This window comes from Aedes albopictus, chromosome 1, assembly GCF_035046485.1.
Source record: "Aedes albopictus strain Foshan chromosome 1, AalbF5, whole genome shotgun sequence".
Classification (NCBI taxonomy): domain Eukaryota; kingdom Metazoa; phylum Arthropoda; class Insecta; order Diptera; family Culicidae; genus Aedes; species Aedes albopictus.
The window spans coordinates 12,351,747-12,376,918 of NC_085136.1; the positions used below are offsets into that span (position 1 = coordinate 12,351,747).

Consider the following 25,172-nt stretch of genomic DNA (forward strand, 5'->3'; position numbering starts at 1 on the left):
CCTATTACTATGAAAAAATCGAAAATGCTCTTACATGTTACATGGTTTACTCTAAGAAGTCGATGTTGCTAAGATAAACCTGCACAGGTTTCAGACACGAATCGCCTTTTCCCACAGGACTAAATATGCCTACAGTATGCATATTTAGTCCTGTGGGATAAAGCGATTCGTGTCTGAAACCTGTGCAGGTTCATCTTAGCAACATCGACTTCTTAGAATGCACCTGCACATGTCACCAATGTTATGGGTTTTATTGAAGTTAGTAGATGTTAGTTTATATGAACTAAGCATTAAATTCACTAAATGTTTAAGCCATTTTGTACTGGCGACAATATCGTCCGATAACGAAACCTGCGCAGGTTTGTACAAAAATACAATGTAAAATCAACAAGAGATTTCTGCATAGAAATAGCCTTCTGGAAATCACGGGTTCGAATCCATTTCGCCCACTCCGTATCAGTTGATGAACTGTTCAATATTTCACTGGCAAAACTCAATCTTACGACTATTATCCAACAACACAGACAAACATCCATACATACACAAGTCATAGAACAACAGTATCTATGTCACAGTGACACACTCAAAGATTCCTAACTTATCCCACGCCCATCTGTCCCATTTAGTTCCCACACTAGTTACCTCTCCCTCAATCGTCGATGGTTGATGAAAGATAGTTCTAAACAAACTCTAGGTCACTCCCTGGCATCAGTGAGATATCCACCGCAACCGAGTCCCGATCCCACGGAACTCCCGGCGCCTGCTGCAGCTGCTGCTGCGACACCGGAACGGCAGTCTGCAGCTGCTGTGCTGCCACCGCCGGTGCCGCCGCCACTTCCGGCCCTCCCAACATCGACGCAATACTTCCGGAACTGCGACGAGCCCGATGGTGGTGGTTGTACTGCGACGACGACAGCGAAGACTTGCGCCGGCCGGAGATCGCTACCGCAGCGATATCGTCACCGATGACCGTGCTCTGCCGAGGGGAGAGCCCTAGCTAGTTGAATCAGGAATCCACCAGCACGTGCCATCGCGTCACCAGCTCCGAGCGGGGGTTCATCGCCTCGCGCATGTCGCCCCAGTGGCCGTTCTCCTCCGGGCCGCTCGAGTTCAGGCCCAGGCTGAACCAGCCGACCATTTCGTTGCGCTTCATGTTCCGCTTCGCGTACACCGACACCATCAGTGTGACGTCGTTCAACTGGAATAAGGCCACCTGGAACGGGGGAAGGTTCGTGGGTTATTACAAGGAGAGTTTCTGAACGGTTTAAGGGGGATGTCAGAGGGGTTCAAAGGGCTTTAAAGGCGATTCAGGGGTGTTTCAAGGGGGTTCAGGGTTCCACGAGGGTTTCAGGGTAGTTTCATAGGATTTCCTGGAAGTTTCGTGGTTTAGATAAGTTTCAGGATACTTCAGAGAGTTTTAGGACCGTTTCAGAAGGTTCACAAGAGGGGTTTCAAGAAGGTTTCACGGGGGTCTCCAAAAGTTCATGAGGGTTTCAGGGTTTCACGTACACTGAAGTTTTTTATGCGATTTTTTACACTATCCGCGTAAAAGGGGATTCCAGGAGGACTTTCAGAACCAATTCAGGGGCATTTTAGAGGCATTTCTGGAGAGATTCAAGGGGTAATACAGATCGATCCAGGGAGTATTCAGAGGCGGTTTCAGGGGCTCGTAGGGGTTCCTGGCTGTTTCAGGGGGTTATTAGGTGCGTTTCAAGGGATTACAGATGTTTAAGGGATGTTTCGGGGGTTTTAGGATGGGATTTTAGGGCTTTTAAAGTCGTTTCAAGGAGTTACAGGGCGTTTCAGGGAGGTTTCAGATGCGCTTCAGTTTCTAATGGTCTTTCAGGATGTTTCAAATGGTCTTTTAGGGGTGTTTAAATGCGTTTCATGGCGTACCAGGGGTTACAGGACGTTTCAGAGAGGTTTCAGGTACATTTTAGGAGGTTTTAGGTGACTTCAGGGCGTTTTAGGATGTTACAGGTGGGCTTTAAGAAACGTTTGTAGGCGTTTAAGGGCTTTTTAAGCAGTTACAGGACGTTTCAGGGAGGTTTCATGTGCATTTCTAGGGGTTTCAGCCAGTTCTAGGGGTTCCAGGCAGTATCGAGTCGCATAATACTTTTTTTCCACTATCATCACAATGCTTTGACCGTCATGGCTAATGTTACATACTACCGTTACAGTATAACATGACAGTTTTGCAGTGGTTCCGAAAACTGCGTAAGAGACTTGCGGATAACTCGAGCTAGAACTCGAGAACAGGAAGTGTGATAAAATGGGGACATTGATCTTCGGAGCAGGTTTCAGGGATGTTTTTGAGGTTTCATATGATTTTAGAAGCGTTACGTGGGGTCTGAGGGGGTATAAGGAAGGTTTCGGAGGCATTCCAGGAAGATTTATAGCATTTTAGGTGATTTTCCGAGACAGTACAGGGGCGTTACATAAGCTTTTTTCCGGGGTTACCGAGGGATTCAGGTACGTTACATGGAGTCCGAGGGGGTTTAATGGGGTTTCTAAGACATTTCTGGTAATTTCAGAGGATTTTCAGCGGGTTTCTGAGACGTTATAGAGGCGTTTTCGGAGATTTGGAAGGGTTTCGGGTGCGTTACTTGGGGTTTTAGGGAGATTTCTGAGATATTTCAGGAAGTTTCCGAGGATTTTCAGCGGGCTTCTGAGACGTTATAAAGGCGTTACATAGACGTTTGGGGTACGAGGGCATTTTAGGGGGGTTTCCAAGGCATTTCAGAAAGTTTCAGAGGAATGTCGGTAGGTTTCAGAGACGTTTTAGAAGCGTTTTCGGGAATTTCAAAGGGACTCAGGGCTCAAGAGAGTTTTAAGGGGAAAGCTTAAAGCATTTCAGGAAGTTTCAGAGGATTTTTGGCGGGTTTCTGAGACGCCACAGATGCGTTTTCAGGATTTCCGGAGAAATTCAGGAGCGTTAGGCATCGTCCACAAATTACGAAACGCTCACGGGAGAGGGGGGAGTATGATCAAGCGTAACGGCTCATACAAAATTTTTTGAGTTTCCATACAAAAAAAAAACGTTACGGAGGGGGAGGGGTTTTAAAAATTTTCGATTTTAGCGTTACGTTATAAAGGGACGCTGCCATGGGTTCTGAGGGTGTTTTGAACAGATTTCGGAGGCATTCCTGGAAGATTCAGAGTATTTTCGGCGAGTTTCCGAGACGTTACAGAGGCGCGAGCGGGGTTTCCAAAGGATTCAGGTGGGTTATATGGAGTCCGAGGGGGTTTTAGGGGGATTTCTGAGGCATTCCAGGAAGTTTGCGGGAATTTTCAGCGGGTTTCTGAGACATTATAGAGGCGTTACATAGTTGTTTTCGGAAATTTCGAAGGGATTTAGGTATGTTACTTTAGGTCCGAGGGCATTTAAGGGGGATTTCTGAGGCAATTTAGGAAGAAGGAATTTCGGTAGGTTTGAGATGTTTTAGAGGCGTTATTAGGCGTTTTCGAGGATTTCGAATGAATTCAGACGCGTTTTTAGGGTTTTCAGAGGGATTCAGGCGCGTTACATGGGTCCAAGGGGATTTCTAAGGCATTTCAGGCAATTTGAGAATTTTCGGCGGGTTTCTGAAACGTTACAAATGCGTTACATAGGCGTTTTTTGGGGTTTCGGAGGGTTGCAGGTGCATTGCATGGGGTTCGAGGGGGTTTTAGGGGTATTTCTGAGTTCTTTTCAGGTAGTGTCAGAGGATTTTTGGCCGGTTTTGGACGTTACAGAAGCGTTACACAGCCGTTTTCTTGGACTTCGAAGGATTTAAGATGCGTTACATGGGTCCTCAGGGCGTTTTGACTAGATTTCGCAGGCATTACAGAAACATTCAGAGGATCTACGGCGGTTTCATAGACGTTACTGAGGTGTTACTAAGGTGTTACATAGGGGTTTTAAGGGGATTTCTAAGGCATTTCAGGCAATTTGAGAATTTTCGGCGGGTTTCTGAAACGTTACAAATGCGTTACATAGGCGTTTTTTTGGGGTTTCGGAGGGTTGCAGGTGCATTACATGGGGTTCGAGGGGGTTTTAGGGGTATTTCTGAGTTCTTTTCAGGTAGTGTCAGAGGATTTTTGGCCGGTTTTGGACGTTACAGAAGCGTTACACAGCCGTTTTCTTGGACTTCGAAGGATTTAAGATGCGTTACATGGGTCCTCAGGGCGTTTTGACTAGATTTCGCAGGCATTACAGAAACATTCAGAGGATCTACGGCGGTTTCATAGACGTTACTGAGGTGTTACTAAGGTGTTACATAGGCGTTTTCGAGGGTTTCGGAGGGGCTCAGGCATGTCACAGGGGGTCCGACGGTATTTCAGGGAGTTCTGGACGCCCCTAAAAGCCCACCTGAAACATCCGGGAACTATTGAAACGCATCTAAAACATTCCTGAAACGTTCTGTAACCCCTGGGAACGCCCTCAAAAGCCCCCCTTTAACTAATTAGGATTTTTTTTATATAACGCGGTATCGTGACCTTCGTAATGATCTTTCTGAAGAGTTTCAGATCAGATCAGGGTTTCAGCGGATTTCAGCGCATTGCAAAGGGTTTATCAGTGAGTTTCATGGGGTTTCATAGGGTTTAAATGGGGGTTTCAGGGGAGTTCTAGAGGTGTTCATGGGACTATCACAGGGGTTCCAAACGTTTTCGGAGGGAACTTAAGGGGATAAGGCCACATTAAGCTTAAGTTTCATGGGGTTTGAAGACATTTTAGGGATATTTCGGCATTTAACGAGGGTTACGGGATTGACAGTTTCAGGAGGTCTTAGGACGGTTTCATAGGGTTCTTAAAAGGTACTCTACCGTGTGCAGCATAGTTGTCCCATGTTCTATTGGAATCCCTACTAACATGGGGCAACTATGCTGCACACGGCAGTAGTTAAGGGAGTTTATAAAAGTCTCGGGATTCTAGTAGGGTTCCTGAAAGGTTACAGGAAGGCTTCATGACAGGTCTGATTTGAGGAAGTTTAAGGGAATTTCATAGAGTCCTCAGATGAGTATAATGAGTATAATGGGTTTCAGCGAATCTAAGACGATTCGAAAACGGTTTTATGAGATTTCAGAGAGTTTCAAGGGGTTTCATAAGGGGTAAATGGGGGCATCAGGGGAGTTTTGGAAGGTTTTCATAGGTTTCCAGGGGTTATCATGGGGCTCTCAGGATGGTTCCTAGAGGTTTCGGAAGAATCTTAAGCGGTTAAGATCACTAATATTGGAGTTTCAAGAGTTTAAAGGGCATTTCAGGAATGTTTCAGATGGGTTTCAGGATTTCCCAAGGGTTGCAGGGTAGTTTCATGGGGATACTTCAGGGGATTTAGAGGGTTTATGAAGGTACCTAAGGGAATTTTATAGGGGCCTCTCGGATTTCAGTGGGTTACAAGAGGATTCCTAAGGGGTTTCAGGAAGGGTCCAAGAGGATTTCAATGGGTTTTGGGGTTTCAGAGGATTTCAGAGAACTTCGAAAGGGTTTTATGGGGAATTTCAGAGAATTTCAGTTTTAGGTGGGGTTTATAAGAGTTTAATAGGGGCTTCAGAAGGGTTTCATAGGGTTCCAGGGGTTTTAGTGGGGCTCTCACAGGAGTTCCAGGAGGTTTTGGAGGAATTTTAAGCCCACTTAGGACCACTTAAAATGGAAGTTTCACTGGAAGATTCCCATGTTGTTTTAAAAAGGTTCCATGAGGGTTTCTGAAGCTTCATAAGGATTTCAGCAAGTTTCAGGGCCTTATGGGAGTTTCAGGAAATTTCATAGAGATCTCAGATGCGTTTAATGAGTTCTACGAGGGTATCAGCGGATTCCAGAGGATTTGTAAAGGACTTCAGGGAGTTTCAGGCGGATTCCATAGAGGTTTAATCATGGCTTCAGGGGTGCTTCAAAAGGTTTTCAGAGAATCCCAGGGGTTTCAATGGCGGGCCCTCGCTGAAGTTCCAGGATAATTTAAAGGTGCTTAATAAAGGTGGTTAGTCTGCCTAAAATGAAAGTTTCGTGGGCGCAATGGCATTTCAGAAAGGTTTCAGATTGGTTTCATGATTTCACGAGGATTGCAGGTCAGTTTCATGGGGGTTTCAGGCAAGTTTTAGGATATTTCACGGTTTCGGAAGGTTTTGTGAAGATACCTATGGGGATTTCATATGGACTTCAGGGAATCCAGTGGGGCATTGGAAGATTCCCATGCGATTTCAGAAAGGTTTCTGAAGGTTCATGAGGATTTCAGCGAGTTTCAGGGCTTTACGAGAGTTCCAGGAAATTGCATAGAGGTCTCAGATAAGTTTAATAATCTTTCAAAAGAGTTCCACAAGGGTTGCAGCGGATTCCAGAGGATTTCAAAAGGAGTTTATGGGTTTGGAGAGTAGTTTGGTTGGTCTGGAATATTTCACAAGAGTTTTGGAATGATTTGTATACAGTTCCAAGAGGGTCATTGATAATAGTTGGATACGCGATGTTAAGAGGTTTCAGCGAATATATTTACATTTACAGCTGAAGGTGAATATATGACGAAGCCACACCTCGAATTTTCAAGAGCACAAATCTGAAGAACCGAATATCGGTTTGAGCAGAAAAGTTGATCGATTGGTCACCACCAGCGGGTAACCAATCGATCAACTTTTCAGCTCAAACCGATATTCGGTTCTTCAGATTTGTGCTCTTGAAAATGTGAGGTGTGGCTTCGTCATATATTCACCTGAAGACGTCAAGGGCTAAACTCCAAGATAGTTTGGATGACCTTGAATGCATATATTAGTATCTATTAGTTTTCAAAAGGTCCAGTAACTATAGTTGAATACGCGACGTAACTCTGTATAGCGGATGTGACTACCGTTACTAGTATTGAGATCTGAGGCCCAAACTCCAAGTTAGCTTGGATGACCTGCGTAATCCCGACAATGACAATGAATGGCATCCGAGTTTCCAAGAGATTCACGTATTACAGCAGTTTATGCAATGTCACAATTTGGTGTTAAAACGAACAAAATTACTCCTGTAGATTTGAAGGATTGCATTTCAGAACGGTATGGAACACCTTGAACATCTTTTCCACATTGCAATAACTTTGCCGAAGAAAGAGTTTGCATTTGTCGAGTGGGTGATTTTATACGGTCATTTTTTATTTCGGGTACTATATGGAGGGGTCACTAATGGTTAAGGGTTTTTATGAGAGCTTCGGAGGATTCCAATGGGAGGGTTGCTTAGGTGGTCAAAAAGGTTTCATGGGGGTTTGTGTAAGTTCATGAGGATTTCAGCGAGTTCACGAAAGTTCCAAGAAAGTTAAGGAAATTTTAATGACCGCAGGGGAGTTTACGGGGTTTTATGAAATTTCATTGAGTTCCAGGGAGTTTTGTAGGGGTTTAATGGAGGATTTAAGGAAGTTTCAGAAGTTTTCCACCAAGACCCAATGGGGGAGTTCAGAGAATGTTTACAGGATGTTTTAGGACAGTTTCAGAGGGTTTAATTACCTGAAAGATAAACGTCTCCTTGAACAACGGATTCGGTTGACCCCGTCTCGTCGAGGTCTTCGCCCGTGCCATCTCCTGACCCATACTGCTGACGAGACACAACTTGACGTATGTATCCGGGACCTTGTTCAACGCCAGATTCCGGAATTGACTGCCCTTCACGATCTGGAATGATGAAAATACACATGTTTGAACAATCGCACCTTCCTGAATATTCGGAATTTAGTCTCACCTCAACCGTTAATCGACCCGTAGTACCGTTGTAACCAAGTCCCAGAAGTAACTCCGGGACACCGCCGTGCTGCATGGATGTCGTTGAACCCGTACTGTCCGATCGCGCCAAACTCAGCAGATCACTCGTAGAACCGGTGTTCTGAAAAGAACAATCGCAGGTTCGATTTTTTAAAATCCCACAAACCCACGAACTGGTCAATACTCACCGCTGCATTCGCTCTCGGTTCCAACGGTAGCCACAGGTTCGTCTCCAGCTCCAAATCGATGTTGGCGAAGCTCACGATCGACTCCCCGATCAATCGCTCCCGTCGCATTCGCTCGCACCCGTAAACCCGAATCCTCAATCCCATCGAGTTGACTTCCTCCGGGTTGACCCGATGCAGCAGGAAGCTCTCCATGAACTGCGGATTCTCACCAGATCGAATCTTGGTCTTGTGTTTCTGCTTCTTGCTCGGTAGCATCAACAGTCGGACCTGGGTGTGGGTAGTCGACTGACTACTCTTGGGATTGGGCGGTGGGTCAGCGGGGTTGGTACTGGCCGCCGTACTGCTGGCACTAGTTCGGGACGGAATGCCCCGCGCCTGCAGTACGTGGACTGTCATCTTTCGCATTGGTGCGTCATACAGGAGGGATATTTCCAGCGTGCCGTTCGGACAGCTGGTCGAAGTGGGACTCTCCGGACCGGGACCGATCGTTCCCGTGTCGGATTTGAGCGATTTGAGATCGCTCGTGTCGAATAAGGGTTCCTGCGAGAGGACTACGATGCACTGGAAGAAGACAGGGATTAAGAGTTAACAGGGATGTCTATAGGTGTGCGTGGCCTGACGCTTCTATTACTTACATCCTGATTGCTGTTGATATCTGGAACATCTTCCAAACTATCCTGCTGTTGAAGTGGTAATCGGTTGTATTTCGTGCTCGAACTCGAACCGACAACGCCACTCCCTTGGTCCTTCTTACCGTCCGCCGCAGACATCTCCTTCGCTGGAGTACTACTTTTCGTTCCACCACCCACCGATTGCAAAATCAGTCGCCGGTCCTTTTTCTCACCACCCACCAAACCCGTATTGCTCTCCACCGAAGCCTCTACCGAACTGTTCGAGCTACACTCGCTACTCGAGTGCGGCATTCCTATCTTACCCCTCTCAGCCAGCGCCAGCGGGTCCCTCGACGACCCGTGCCGACTGCTGCCGTGATGGTGTTGATGATGACCGCTGCCACCATGATGGTGGCCATGGCCGCCGTGATGGTGATGATGCTTGCGGCTGCTCTCCTTCCGGATCAGCTGTCCTTCATCCAAAGGGGAACCGATGGTTATGTGCTGCAGGCCACCCAAACTGGACGCTAGATCGGGATCTAGCGGGCTCAGAGCGCCGGCACCGTACCGCGACAACTGGCCACTGCTGTGCAGACTGCAGGACTGCTGCAACTTCAACCGGCGGAGTATTTCCTCCTCCGAGTCGGAACTGGAGTTGCCATCGTAGGCAAAGCGGCTCCCTAGAAGAAAGAAGAACAATAGAAAAACATTTTTAGATAGTCATATTTGAGTGGGGAGATCTGAGGTACAAGATTTATCATGGGAATATCATCGGCCTTATTAAAGCACAGCACAAGGCATTTTCGTGCACAGTACTGCACAGCGCTGTCTTGTCCAATCTCATCCGGATCGTCATTGGAGTAAGGATGTATACTGATTAGCGTGGTTCAAAAAATCGTTTTTGCTCCACACTGCTTATTCGATTCGTAACCAGATTCTAAGCCTTCTCCCAAAAATTGAGCTGATTTGGTTGAAAATTGAGAGTGCACAAGCCCTTCAAAGTTTGTATGGGAATTACTATGGGAAAAGGTCGTTTTTCATTCAATTGTCCGTAGCATTCCTCCAAGTGCCCTATAGTGTTAGTTGACCCATGGTAGTACTAGGCTACTCTATCAGCTACAACTTTGCCGAAGACCACATTCAAATCGGACGCCTCATTAATTAGTTATTCATTTTTGTCCAGAATGAAAATCTTTGATCATGATGATTACACTATTCGATGGGCATCACTGCAATTTGCCTTGAAACATAGTAGCCATGATTTCTGTGTGCTATCTTTGGCGCCATGTGCAGCAATGTTGCCTGCTGGGAAGCTGAACGATCACTGCTAAAGTTTCTCCAGTTGGATAAAAATCGATAATTAATTAATGCGACGTCCGATTTGAATGTGGTCTTCGGCAAAGTTGTAGGTGATAGAGTAGCCTAGGACTGCCAAGGGTCAACTAATACTCTAGGGCACCTGGGGAAATGCTACGGTCAATTGAATGAAAAACGTCCTTTTCCCATAGTAATTCCCATACAAACTTTGAAGGGCTTGTGTCTCAATTTTCAACCAAATTAGCTCAATTTTTGGGAGATGGCTTAGAATCTGGTTACGAATCGAATAAGCGGTGTGGAGCAAAAACGATTTTTTTAACCACGCTAATACTGATACCTCTCACAGGTCAAAGCGATGACGCGTAACACAAGATATAAAATGGTGTTGGTTCTTCAATCATAAATAACTAACAAAGTACACCCATAACTGTCTACCGAAACAACAATCCCGACAAATAGTGATCTAAATCTACCGTCGTACTAATTATGTACCAAAGGTAATTTATAAAATATCAGAAAACTACACTAATCAAACACACCAAACACTATCCCTTTTCCAGAGAATTGTCATTTATGACACCAATGTTGAATAATCACGTACATACCCATATTTCTGGTGAAAATAGATACCGGTATCTAAAACCACGCACTGTAACGAACCCAATTTAATTTCGCCATACATGTGCACGAGTAGGTACATATGTAACGTTCTCATGAGACTATCGCTAGCACACGGCTTCGCACCGTATACGAATCCTTTCTTGCATGCATCGAAGTAACCGTAGGTAGGTGGGGAACCACCGCACCGTATCACGAATAAAATGCTTCGCAGTTCACATTTTGCGTGTCTGGCTGACTGGTGGTGGCATACTACGATCTGCCGCTGTATCTAGGCACATGCGACGTAGAAGTCTATAACGAACGATAAAGTGAAGTGCACATTACATTGACTGGATGCGATGTGGATATCAGCTGACTCAATCGTCTCCTGTTTCTTCACTTCATCCATTTCGATGTACATACTAACGAAGAGATATTTGAGACCATGCTGCTCCATTGAATGGAGTCCATTGTGGACCATGCACAGCAAAGTGGTTTGATTTGAGGAGTTCGACTAAGTGTGTTATCTGGAAATTAATTCCAGACTGCCATGCCATGAACACCATGCCGCACTTGTACACTGAGGCAAAAATACTTAGGAATTTGATAAGTCACAACTTATGAAAGGACGATTTTTCTGTTTCATTACTCACTTATTGATTTCATAATTGACGCGAACGTATTCCATATCTACAACTTACGATTGACATAAGCGACATGGTTGTGAAAAAGCCATAATTGAAATCTATGAAAATCTTTACAATTAGGATATGGATTCCATCTAGCTTCGTCCTTGGCTTCGTCTTAGACAGACAAGCATTACTCACAGATCTGTTTTCGGAGCTATCGGACACTAAAAATCAAGTTGATTTTCTTTAAGGGCCCATAAATCCTCTGAAATCAACAACAACAATGGAATTATACGTAAGTAAAAAATGATTGATTTCTCTTGATTCATCCCATCGTTTTTCGCAAAAGTGACAAAGAAGCAAGTTTGACTACATTGTGTGGTTAAACAATCCACATGCAAAATTGCATTCTTTAATGTCGAATACGCTCCTTTTCGCTAAGTCCTTTTCACTAAAGTCTTTATTCCATATTCTCGATGAAACGAAATCGATCATTTAACTTACGCAGTAATTTAAGATACGTGACATGAGTTGGAGCAGAATTATTTCATCAAAAAATCTACAACATATGAATACGAATATCATTTTGCTTGCGACATGACATTCATAATTACCAATATTGATTTATATAAGTTTCAGTAGTTAATTTCAATAAGAGCAAACATACGATAGTTATAGTTTTGATCCAATGATATTCCAATGATATGGCTAAGCAAAACTTATGATTTTGGTAAGTGACTAGACATAAACTTTTTCCTCTCTATATCATAAGTGAAATTAATGGCTTTCAACAATAATCGTAGTGTCACCAAATCTTAAGGGGATCTTATGCTCTTCCTAAGTTTTTTTGCCTCAGTGTAGTATTAAGCTATCAGTACACGCGTTGCCAAGTGTGCAAATTTTTCCGCATGCAACAACCAACAGCAAAGCAAACGCTCGACATTTCCGATGGTTTGTCAATGTTGAGACCATTGTTGGTCTGCTGGGTTATGCGTGCGGAAAACTCCTCACACTTTGGCAAAGCGTGTACTAATAGCTTCATTGTAACTGGAGATAAATAAGCTTGAGACAGCTTCTTCAAAAAATAATCAATTGACTTCAGTCACGTGTACGATATATTGCGATGTATCCCTATTGTTTTGAGCAAAGTATTTAAAAACTTATCCGAAAAAGGCAGTTTTGTAGTTGGTAGGCTTGATTACGACGCATTTATGAACAATAGGGGGATTCACTAAACGTAATGATTGCCAAGGTGAATTTTTACCACATATCTCATACCACTACCTTACCGCCCAAGGTTTTATTGATTTAGGCATTGTTAGCGTTCACATTTTTACGATTTTTAAGTTTAAATTTAAGTTTTGTTTTTCGATAAGTTTACTCAAAAGTTAGATAAAAAAAAACTGTTTCTAAATAAGCCAAGAAAACTAAATGGTTTCTTCGACAAAGTTGCAGATAATATCATGCAGAAAAATGTTGCCGAAAACATTTTTGCTTTAGCTTATGAAATAAGCGATATATAATAAACTTAGTATAAACAATCGTATTGGACACGAATGCCATTTTATTTGGTAAAGTGTCTTTAATAAAATATAATAATAATAACAATAAACAACCCCTTCAAACCTTAAAACAACACTAAATCCTTTATATCTTTCTTGGATGAGGTTTCCATGCCCTGTTAAAATACACGTTGATAAAAACCAAAAAAGGTTTTCATGGCTTGTGATGTTCTGAACACTTTTTCAGTATGTTATTGTCCATCTTTTTCTGAAGACAGTATTGCCATATTTTTATTGTTCATACGTGATTTTTTAGTTTTCCTATGAAAATTACTTTTTTATTTTATATTTTTTCTATAAAGTTGCAAAAAGTTGCAAAAAAGTCGAAGCATAATGAAAATGCTATCTTATACAGGTCAACTGATAAGTTGCGCTTTGTCTCTTCATTGCTTAAAATGTGTTTACTAATTTCCATTTTCTCACTTTTTAAGGTTGAAATAAACACTAAGCCCACTCATGGGCTCAATCAAGCGTTTTAACGTTAAGTAGAGCCCCGAACAAAGAAGCGAACCGCACCGGTCGCTGCTAAGTAGGGCTGAAAAGCGAAAAGTTTACGTACGATTCGTAGCAGGGCTTTAGAATATAGAGACACGCAAAGTACGGTCTCTATCCGTAGGCTCGTGCGCTCTCTCGCGTTTAGCTCTCTGGGTAGCGTAAAGAGAAGACGAAAGAACATGAGTATGGATGTTGCCAGATAGGGTAGAAGCTTCAGTTTTGGCCAGCCCGGAGTTTTGGCCATAGTGCGGTATTCAGCCTGTTACGATCTAAATCGGTATAAATTTATTTTTTACTAGTAGACACTAATATCACAGACAAACAGACGTAACACTCTGATAATTCCCATCGTACACCGATTTAACGGTCAATTTAAAAATTTGATAGTTGGCCAACTGACCACCCGTAGCGCTCGCATCGTTTTTGTTCGAGTTTGACGTTTGCCCACTACCGCCACCTAGTTGATAGTCGGCCAAACTCAGTCCTTTTAGCATTGGGCGAATGTGTTTCCGTGACTATAATTTGAATCGGAAAATGTTCGAAGTGTTACGTCTGTTTGTCTGTGCTAATATAATATGATGATTACAGCTGTGAAAACCATACATTTTGATTGAAAACCGGAAGAAAAAAATAATTTTCTTTAACAAATCAGCTCCCATATATCTATTTTGGCCAGGTTGCTTCTAATTTGGCCACTCCCATAAGAAATACACGTGATTGGCCAAAATAGAAACCAAAGCTGAGAATATGGCCAAAACTGCGGCAATGCTTCTATTTTGGCCAGTGCCACTTTTAATACAAAAATCAAGTATTAGTTTGATTTATGCATTTTTCTAATAAAGTATAGATCGCAACCTTTCATTTAACACATTGGTAGGTTTCATTGGTTTATTGGTTATTTTTATAAAAATAATTTCCTTTAGACTGGCCAAAACCGGTGCCCGCACCCTATATAGTTTCTAGAGAATGATTTTCTTGTTTTGTATAGGTAGGAATTTATTTTAGTTTGCATCAAATATTAAAATTTTTATTTTTACTTGCTTTGAGATTTTCAACCAAACAATATCATAGATCGTTACACGAATAACACAACAAATTGTCTGACATACAATTGTGATAGTGACAATACAAACGCACAACAATAATAGGTTTAAATTGACAAGCTTTGCTCAAATATGTTTATGAATAAAGTTTTCCCTTCTTCGCCAATTTTAGGATCATGCATAACGAAAATGTATTGATTTTCTTATAAAAATAGTTACGATTGTACCTTTAGTTTTTGATTCGGCCGATCGTTTCGAAACTAATATTTGAAGAAATGTATAGTGATTCAGTGAATTTTGCTATTTTAACACGTACATGTTTGAGCCGGGGTTGCTACGCAGCAAGTAAAGTTTGGTTTCGCACATTAAGAAAAATGTCCAAATAAATAACTCGCGAAGTTCGTTCCGACAAAATTATCGTCATCCGTCACAGATTCCGGTGAGAAGATGTGCGTATTTTCTAACCCGGAAAGATACCATTTGACGGTAATAAGTGACCGCAAGGTTTTCTTTCTTCACTTTCCGGGCTGAGATCCCCCGCTTTGAAAGAGCTGTGCCTCGCCTTTCGTTTTGTCGTGAATATTTCGAAAAAGGCAAAGGAGTTTTGGTTTGATTGCTGTTTTTGAAAATGGTGGTCGTCAATGGGTGGTTTATCTATATATATAAAAATGAGTTTGAAGTCCCTTTGAGGCAACAAAACTCAAGAACGGCTGAACCGATCAGGATGACTCTTGCACGGTTCGGTTCGTATTCATGGTGGCTGTGTTTATATGTACAAAAAGTTACGAAAATCAGCTAGAAAAGTAACAAAATTGAAAAATTTCGATTTTTTATGAGCTGGGAAGGAAATTAACACGATCAAATGAAATCAATCTAGAGTGCGGTGACGTTATGAGCTCAACAGTTGTCAAACCACCACAGCTGGGCAAGACAACGTTTGCCGGGACAGCTAGTTAAATATAAATTTAAAAATTTAAATTAAATAAACGAGACGTTAGGAAGAAAGTGTGCGAAATGGGTAACTTCACCCTTGTAGAAACAATAGGGCAAAGCAGAAAAAAATCTGCGACAATCCCATGTGAATAACATCGATCATACAGAATAGGAGGTTCGACATTAGATCTATAAAAACAACCCAACAATAGGGGAGCTTTTTCCAATATTACACATTTATTCATAGCTCTATTATACACATTTTAATATATTTCATCAACATGTAATCTGGATCGTTTGGTACACGCATCCTTCCTCCCCTGTAAATTCGAGAAGTACCTTGCCGAAAAATAATATTCTGTACTTCAAGTATTTCGAAGAATCATCTTTGCGCGTAAATACAACGCAATAGAGCGATTCCAAGCAACAGCATCAAAATTAAGGAAATTTTTTAATTCATGATTTTCTATTGAACTGAAACTTTGCACAGTTTTTAAGTTCCATCTAAATCGTCATTTTCCGATATCAAATTTTTATTTTGAATCACGACTAACTTTTCAAAAGGGTGTATGTGAAAATGGTTCAAAAATCTGCACAGCCAAAATGGTTCGTTCGATTGCTATAAATTTTTCAGCATAGTTAGATAACTAAATGGTGATTCCTAAGAAAATATACACTGTGAAAAAACATCTTTTTTAACATTAAAAAATATCATTTTTGTCACAAAAACTCAAATATCTCAAAACCCTATCTTTTTACCAACGTAATTTTTTTAGGGAAGACGGTCCATTGTATTAGCAATCTACCATAAAAATTTGATGATGGTAAACTAATAAACAAAAAAGTTATAACATTTCAAACATTTCACAATTTTCACATTTGATAAATATTTTTTTCTGTGTAAATTATTTCGATCAGAAATCGCAGTTAGATGCAGATTTTATTGTTCAGCAAAGTTAGATAACTAAATGGTGATTCCTAAGAAAATGTACACTGTGAAAAAAAAATCTTTTTTTAACATTAAAAAATATCATTTTTGTCACAAAAACTCAAATATCTCAAAACCCTATCTTTTTACCAATGTAATTTTTTAGGGAAAACGGTCCATTGTATTAGCAATCTACCATAAAAATTTGGTGATGATAAACTAATAAACAAAAAAGTTATGACAATTCAAACATTCCACAATTTTCACATTTAGTAATAATTTTTTTTTAGTGTAAATTATTTCGGCCGGAAAGCGCAGTTTGATGCTGATTTTATTGTTAATGGCCTTGCGTGAGTAAAACAATCTGTTTTTATTATGTATTATGTATATTATATGTACAGTACTGTTCCGATTTTATCACGCCCTCCGCGCATTAGTCGTTTATTGATTAATTTGCTGTTACATTTGAGGACAAGTGTTTTCCCTCTTCTTCAAGATGAATGTTGAAAGCGTGTTTTGCAACGTTAAAAATATTGAAATGGGTATAAATGTTGAAGTATATTTCAAAGCATTTTTGAAAAAAGGGGTGATTAAATTGTTTAAACAGATGTCGCTGATGGTACGGTGGCATGACTCTCTGCACTTAGCACTTCTGCCAATTTCTCAGTTGTTGTCGTTTTCGAACTTCCTGCGCCCTGCTTTACCGATGATATACAGATGGCTCGTTTGTCATAGACGGCAGGACGTGCAAATGCGTAAATTTGTATTCAATTTGGGCATAACCAGTCTCTTTCAGTTTATCTATGAGATTTCGTAACTCTTTTGAACATTTTTTTTTCACAAACGGTCTACAAGAGAGCGTTGAGTTGAAGACCTTTGAGAAAGCGACTGTTCATGTTGTTCGTTAGATTATAATAAACAAAATCACTTATTAGTTTTAACTGACTAGTTTGGTGTTGTTTGCTTGGACGAAGAAAAAATTTACTATAAAATTTTTAATATCCATAGCGGTAGTATTTTTTTGCTTTTTCGTGAGCATTTTCATGGTATGTATACAGACAAACAAACGTAACACTGACGAAATTTTCATTGACCACGCCTTTAACGATCATTTTGAATCTTGGTTGTGGCTTTCATAACCAGAAGAGTGCCCATCGTTTTTCTTTGCGTTTGACGTTTCACACTAGCGCCTTCTGATGACGATATTGCACAACGCAGTGTTTCGTGAAACATTTCCACCAGGTGGTGGTAGTGTGAACTGGGCGATGGATTTTCACGAAAATTGTTCTAGGCGTTTCGTCTGTTTGTCTATGGTATGTACCTCTCATGCATTTGTTGTTGTTGAAGTTACTCGCATTTTTCCGATCATAAAGTCTGTTCTCTAAGAGGTATTTTTTTGCAGATCAACTAGACGTATACGCGTATATATAAAACTTTTATTATGCAGCTTTCGTCTTCAAAATAAGTTTAATTCCATTTTTCTTATGATCAACAGCTTTTCAACACTATCAAGGGATTTTTTCACCAGTCACGTACAATAAAAAGTATGACAATCTCAATATTTTTGATCACAACACTGGATCGCGTCTAAGGTTCAAATAGATACTATAGTAATTATAAATAATCAAACAAAAATATCATGAAAACTACTTGTTTAATTCATCCGGTAGCCTTTACAATAAAATCAGCATCAAAATATAGTTCTCCAAATAATTTACACAGAAAAAAATTTTTTTTTGTTACTAAATGTAAAAATTGTGAAATGTTTGAAATGTCATAACTTTTTTGTTTATCAGTTAACCATCACCAAAATTTTATGGTAGATAGCTGATATAATGGGCCATTTTCCCTAAAAAATTGACGTTGGTAAAAAGATAGGGTTCTGAGATATTTGAGTTTTTGTGACAAAGATCATATTTTTTTATAGTAAAAAAAGAAATTTTTTACAGTGTATATTTTCTAAGGAATCATCATTTAGTTATCTAACTTTGCTGAAAAATTCATAACAATCGAACAATCCGTTTTTGCTGTACAGCTTTTAGAATATTTTTGAACTATTTTCGCATACACCCTTTTGAAAAGTTAGTCGTGAGTGAATATGAAGGTTTGATATCGAAAAATGGCGATTTAGATGAAATTGAAAAACTGTGCAAAGTTTCAGATATTTTTGAAATGGTCGCTCAGGATCGACTGACATGACTCCGTGGAATTCCTCAATAGACCTGGCCGCTTTGATGCATGTGTCCTGATATGCTGCAAGCAACAATATTGACAAGAAAAGTAACACGATTGCTTTCCCGGGTGATTCCGCGTACTGGCTGCGTATGTATAAGATTAGATTAGAGTAGTTATGATTTTTCAAAGATGCTTTGACTGTACCTAACTCAATTCAGATATCATAGAAATACTACAGGTATTTTTTTTTTGTTAAAACATACTTTAATCATACCGATAAAAATCTAAAAAAATGTAGTCGAGCTGCCAAGTTTCATCAATTAAAATAAGCGGTGTGCAGGTCTGCCATATTGTAGGTTCCTCGTTATAGAAAAAGCAAGGTGGTGGATGTTTAAATTCAACAATTGTTGTATGAAGTGCCAAAAAAGAGAGGCTCATTATGTACTTTCACAAATACGCAGTCTACTTCAAGCGCATAGAATCTGCTTCCAACAAAATATTCATATACCAGTATATAAAAGATAGCAATATATATTAAGATTTCCGATTGATGCTTTGTAACTAATAGGTTGTGACTGAGTATAGAATTAGCTGATATTAAAATACACGTTTATGAAAAAAGGTTGTGCAAACTTATCGCAGACTGTTGGAAGACAGCTTCTACTTTGACCAGGATTCAAGAATCTTGACCTACGTGAAGTTGTAAAGGAGACAACTACGTTATAAATGTGTTGGAAATGCAAGGGATGTAATTATTCAATAAACCTAATTATTAAAAAAGATGCTCTAAATCTCAAATTCAGATAAATTTCTTGCGAGAAAGGCAACATGGATATCGAAGAGATGGACATTATTTTAAATAAAAATTCAACCTACATATCATACAGTAAGCAACAAATATATAATTAAAAAAAAAGAGTGCTTGATTTCCGGGATTAAATACAATCATACATTATTGAGAAAATGATATCTTTAAACGCACCAAAACTGGTATAAATCTCCAAGGGAATTATTTATTTGAGTTCAAATTTTACTAATAGTTTTCAGTCTTATCCAAAACCCCTTCTTTCAAAATATGAGCACAGATTATTATACTGAATAAAATTTGCAATAACACCATACAAATACACAAAATATTGCGATGATTTACAGAAGTGCAAAAAACCGATGGTACGGATAGAATAGAGACCACCGTGCGCAAAGGCGACCGATCATTATTTTACTCACATGGAAACGAACGACCGGTGCGAAAATGGGTGGATAGCGAAATTAAAAATCGTTAACGACGTGCTGTTGCGTGTGTACACAGCTAGCCGCGTTCGGTAATTTTTACCGAAATCTCAACAGCTGAACGTTCGGTAAGGGTTTTTTACCGAAATTCTGTAAAAATTACCAAATTTCGGTAAAATGTTATCGTTTATCTGTCAAATTTGAACGAAGTTCGGTAAACATCACCGAATTTCTCCGGTAAAAAACTTAACGGTTGAGATTTCGGTAAAATATTACCGAAGTCGGTGATTTTTGCTAAGTGTGTAGTATGAAGCCCACGAGTGGGCTTGGTCTAAGTTAGTTAAATCTCTTTTTCAATTATTTTTGTTTGGGATGTTTATGTGACTGCAGCGGCGTTTAAAGAAAGGAATATTGTCCACCTTTTTGATGATTTTGACTTTTTCGAACCATTTTGGAACAGTTCGAGGTATCGCATAATATAAAAACGACTCTTTCACATAAAAAAAAACAAACCTAGAATGAAAATATGGCATCACTGTCTTCAACCAAAAGATGTATTTTAACCCTCTAATACCCAAATTTTTGATTTTGATCTAAATATCATTTTTCGTCATCTAAAATCGATTTAAACATGTTTTGGAAGATGATTCTTTTTATTTCTCAATTTCGTGAATTTCAGTTTTTGATTTTTCTAATTTTTATTTTTGAACATCCCCACACTTTTATATTTTTCCTGGAAGCCTATTTGGGGTACGGATTTTTCGAGATGAAAACATTTTGATATTTTAAGATAATTGTTGAAAAAATTTTATTTTGAATTTTTTTCATAGGAAATTTTATTTTCCGTGTAATTTTAAGGAAAATAATTTTAGAGTGTATTCGATTCCCTTAAACTATTAAACTAGGATAGAATGATTTGGGAAAAATTTAAAATATGTTAATAGTAGCGATTCAGTACAAAATAAACAGTGACTTCTAAAAGGTGACTAAAACATCAATTTTTCAATGATTTTTAAAAAATGTAAATACGCTTTAAAATACACCAAAAATTATGTTGAGATATACAAAACAGTCCTAAATATCAGCCAAAAATATAAAAAAATTGATTTTCCACGAAGCAAAAATTACAAAAATGCTCAAACTATACCCCGTCTAAAGGCGGGGTTGGGTATTAGAGGGTTAAGATACTAAATATGCCCATGACCATCCCAAGCAACGAAAATCCTTCTAACAAAGTAAGTTTTTATTTCAACTTTGTAAAGTGAGAAAATGACAATTTTCAAACACAATCAAGCATCGAAGAGACAAAGAGCAACTAATCATAATTCTATAAGATATCATTTTTATTCAACTTTTCATTTTGCTTTAACTTTTTTGCAACTTTGCGAATATATCATTATAAAAATGGTAATTTTTCATAGGAAAACTTAAAAAGCACGTTTAAACAATAAAAATATGGCAATACTGTCTTCAGAAAAAAGATGCCCAAAGTAACCACAGTGCTGAAGCCTTATTGCATGCAGATATACGGTGTATTTAGTGCAATCATTACTTTACATGCAAACTTAAGGTTGATTTAAAGTGGAAGTGGGCAATTATAGAATCAAATTAGGATTATACTGGTATAATCTTGAAGCAGTCGCATAATTGCCCATTTTCATTTTAAATCAACTTTAAGTTTGCATGTAAAGTAATGATTGCTCTAAGTACACCGTACATCTGCATGCAATAAGGCTTCAGCACCGTGGTTACTTGGGGCATAATAACATACTGAAAAAGTGTTCAGAACATCAGAAGCCATAAAAACCTAATCCAAGAAAGATTTTTTAATTTTTAATTGGATTTAGTAGTTTTTCAAGGTTTGAAGGGGTTGTTTATACTAGATAATATCATGCAGAAAAAGGTTGCCGAAGACACTTTTGCTCTATCTTTTGACATAAGCGATATATGTCAAAAGATAGAGCAAAAGTGTCTTCGGCAACTTTTTTCTGCATGATATTATCTACAACTTTTCTGAAGACACCATGTAGTTACCGTGGCCTATGCAGAACATTATATTATTATCACTTTTCTTTAAAAAAAAATTTTCACACTCAAAATTCCCACGATCGCGTTTTTCGCGATTTTAACCACTGTGATTTGTGTCAAGGAAAATGTTCGACCCGTTATTGCGAATAAAAAGTATTGCGGAACACTACAAATGCGCTATTTTATATTTCGTATCACGCCCCATGTTGGACCCTGCTACGAAAATAAAACAGAATATTACAAATGCTCATTTTTAGTTTCCGTATCGGGCTCCACGTTTAGGCACCTAGATACGAAAACTTAAATGGACCATTACAAATGCACAAAATACAAACATGCAACACTTAACATAAATTGTGCCCAGTTATCAAAATAAATAACGAAGTCAATACCAGGATGACGAGGTTTTATTATTGTTCTTGGTCTATCAGTCAATCTTGTGATCGTGTTATTTCTGGCGGATTGCCTTTTTGTTCGCAGCGTTGGTTGCTTACATAGCTTATGTTTGGTCTAGGAAGCTCTAAGGGGGCATCCTGATTCGGGCAACAACACAAGACCGCCTTTCGTTTGATGTCCGTTTTAGGGGACGGCATGTGTGTTTTTTACTGTATTGCTGCCCGAAATGACTGGAACGCTACAAATGCACATTCAATTCACCCAAGTAACAATTTCATTGCTGGTTAGGTTTGTTTGATTTTTATTAGGGTTTTATTACAGCAATAATTAAAACTCACAGTTTTATGACTGCTTTTATGAAAACCATTGATAAAATGTTTTATAGTATACTTGAAGATATCCATAAAGAAAGATTTTAAGAGTAAACAAAACTTTCCGATTTGTAAACCTTTTGGTAATCATTATTGCCACAAAAAAACTGTTAAAACTCTCAACAGATGGCGATCCGTTCGATTAGTAACGACATCTGCTGGTGGAAAAGCAGAACTAAGACATTTCTAGGTTTATTGCGGTCATCATAAAAGTAAACTTGCTTTCGTTTTATTTTCGCTGATTATGGTAGTCGCCATATTGAAGAATTAGCTAACGTGAATGGAAAATAGTTAATTTTGCTCAAATTAGCAATTAATTGATAGTTTGCCACCATTTCCATAACATGCTCACATAAATAAACTCTCTCTGCTGAGTTTTCTTGTGATTCGAGATAGTTTTACTAAATGAACGAATTGATTTATTTCATTCCAAGATGATAATATTCACTATTTTTGAAGCGCATCAATTTTATGATTCTGCCACCCCAATATTCACGGTAAAATTGGATGCGCATAAGCCTACCAACACAATAACAACTACAGTATCACTTTTAAATGATCGTTTCTACTTACGAATGATGTATCGTCCTGAACTTTACGTGCCATCGAAGAAGCTTCTGTGCATTTTTAGCTGTCATAGTTTTTGTTGAAAAAAAACAACAACAATCGAGAATGGGAAATTTTCCTACTAGGTTTTAAAACGGTTTTATTGCTACTCTTAATGCGGTTTGCAAAACCTCTCCGAGAGTGGTCCACTTAGCCGGAAGATGCTCTTAAAGAGGTTATCAAGAGGTTTTGATGTATAAATCAATTTTATTGCGAGTTTTATAAAATCGGTCATGAAGATTTCTTGTAGAGTCGAACAAAACTTAAAATGTTACTTGCAGAGACAGATGTACACACAACAGTATAACATACAAAATAAACTGACGAAATGTTCATAACAATTTGCAAACGTAATACCGTTTTCTGCCTAAAGGCCCTAGAGCGTCTGCGTCCGCGATGTACGACGCCGTTGACCTGGAGCACAGACTGGAAAAACTGAACCCCGGTCGAATATTTGGAACGGACAAGATTCCATGGAGTTGAACGATTATGACCAACCAAATCAGTACCCACTTCCACTTTGCCAAGCTGGATAGAACAATTTGTACTTCAGCCAGATCGTATTGCCCGTCCTACAACCGCCTCCAGCCGGGTGTGACAGTTGCACTTGGTGCATTCCAGATGATCAACGATACCATGCTAGCCGGTCTGAAGTGTACTTCCGACTATCTCAACGACGTCATCGTCCGCGGTCGAACTAAAGAGGACCGCGATCGCAATTAACTGACGAATTCATGATTTCAACTTCACCATCATCTGACCCGAATAGTGAACGTTCCGCAAGCAGCAAGTGCAGTACGTAGGTCACGTCGTCTACAGGCGCGGGCAATGTCCGGAGCCGGCCAAAATCGAGACGATCTTCAAGCAACCGCTGCCTACCGATGTATCCGGAGTGCGATCCTTCTTGGGGGCCATCAACTTCGTCCCCAATATGTGATACTCTATTGACAATCTGCTGAAAGTTGAACCAAAATTGCTGAACGTCGAAGCTTTTTGTTCTTCTTCTTCTTCTTCTTCTTCTCCTTCTTCTTCTTCTTCTTCTTCTTCTCCTTCTTCTTTTTCTTCTTCTTCTTCTTCTTCTATGTGACTCTACGTTCCCACTGGAACTTGGCCTGCCTCACTTCAATTTAGTGTTTTTGAACACTTCCACAGTAATTAATTAAAGGGCTTTTTCTTTGCCTGCCATTGCATAAATTTGTATATTGTGATGCAAGGACAATCATACGCTATGCCCAGGGAAGTCGAGACCGACTTCCGACCGGAACAAGAATTGAACCCGGCGTGAACCCCACAAGATTGAAGCAGGAGTACCAGAAAGCGTTCGAGTACTTCAAGAAGATTCTCTCCTCCGATCTGCTGCTCACTCACTAAGATCCGCAGCGGGATATCATGGACATATATTAGTCTACCTCACAGACAAGGAGGTGGAACAGAACGCAACGCAACATAGCTGTATTTCTACACAACGCTTTTTCCGTAGCGTCCGTGTAATTAGCATGACATCAAATGCAATCCAGCGGGTAACAGAAACTACATCGATGCGATCCTGGTTCGTTCTGAACTCGATCTTCTGTGATTGCAGTTCTGAGCTCCAGAGTTCGTTCCAAGAATACTTCCATTTTCAAAGTTCTTGCAGAAATCATCTTCGCCTAAACGATAGCTAGTCCCACTAAACCATACGGATGGAATGAACGTGCGGAATCAGACAGTACGAAGCACTGTTTCACTGTAAACCAGTAGCTCTCGCTCGTCAGATCGACAGCCCGACATGGCTAATGCCTCTAGCAGGATCTGACCACGCTGGTTCGTAAGACGGTTTCCAAATTCTACGGCTACACCGAGGCTCAGACATTAAAGTTACCTGCTATTACCAGCGCCCTTTGCCCTGTCAGCACGGTCGTCATATTTTTAGTCCAGCCGCTGCTTAAATTGTTCTATTGACCACCACGGAATAAGTACTTTGGCGACCACGAAGCCCTCCACCAACTCCTGGACGGGTTATTTACCCGTCGTCCGCTATGGTGCGTCACAGTGCTTCAGGTTCAGCAGCGGTTTAGCAGCTATCACTTCTTGGTTCTTCTGGTTTCAACCTCCGAGAGTGAAAGTGGCATTCCAACCAGTCGGAAATTCTGAAGAGTGTTTCAGGTCACCATGACCGCATGCTTTCCACATGCGAGGAGGACACAACTCCGGACAACTTTGTTCAGAGGATGTGTAGGGATGAGTTTGCCTGAAAAGGCGTTTCAACGGCTATCACCCACATCGTCTTGGAGCAGTGGTGGCGCGTGGACTCGGAGAATAGCTAGTTGAGGCGCTATACAAGAGGTGGTCCAAGAGTTCGCGTAGGAAATTGATG

General features: G+C 40.0%; 1 protein-coding gene across 1 annotated transcript in view; it reads right to left on the reverse strand.

Annotated features, from left to right (window-relative positions):
• Nucleotides 1-838: 838 nt before the first annotated feature.
• The window catches only part of LOC109431086 (synaptotagmin-14-like), a 68,853-nt gene continuing 44,519 nt past the window's right edge, over nt 839-25,172 (reverse strand). Inside the window, exons 3-7 of the mRNA XM_029862438.2 lie at nt 8,528-9,183; nt 7,893-8,453; nt 7,685-7,825; nt 7,453-7,617; nt 839-1,213 (exon numbers count right to left, since the gene is read on the reverse strand). Coding sequence (XP_029718298.2) covers nt 1,007-1,213; nt 7,453-7,617; nt 7,685-7,825; nt 7,893-8,453; nt 8,528-9,183 — 1,730 coding nt within the window. The 3' untranslated portion in view covers nt 839-1,006. The remainder of the gene's footprint in view (nt 1,214-7,452; nt 7,618-7,684; nt 7,826-7,892; nt 8,454-8,527; nt 9,184-25,172) is intronic.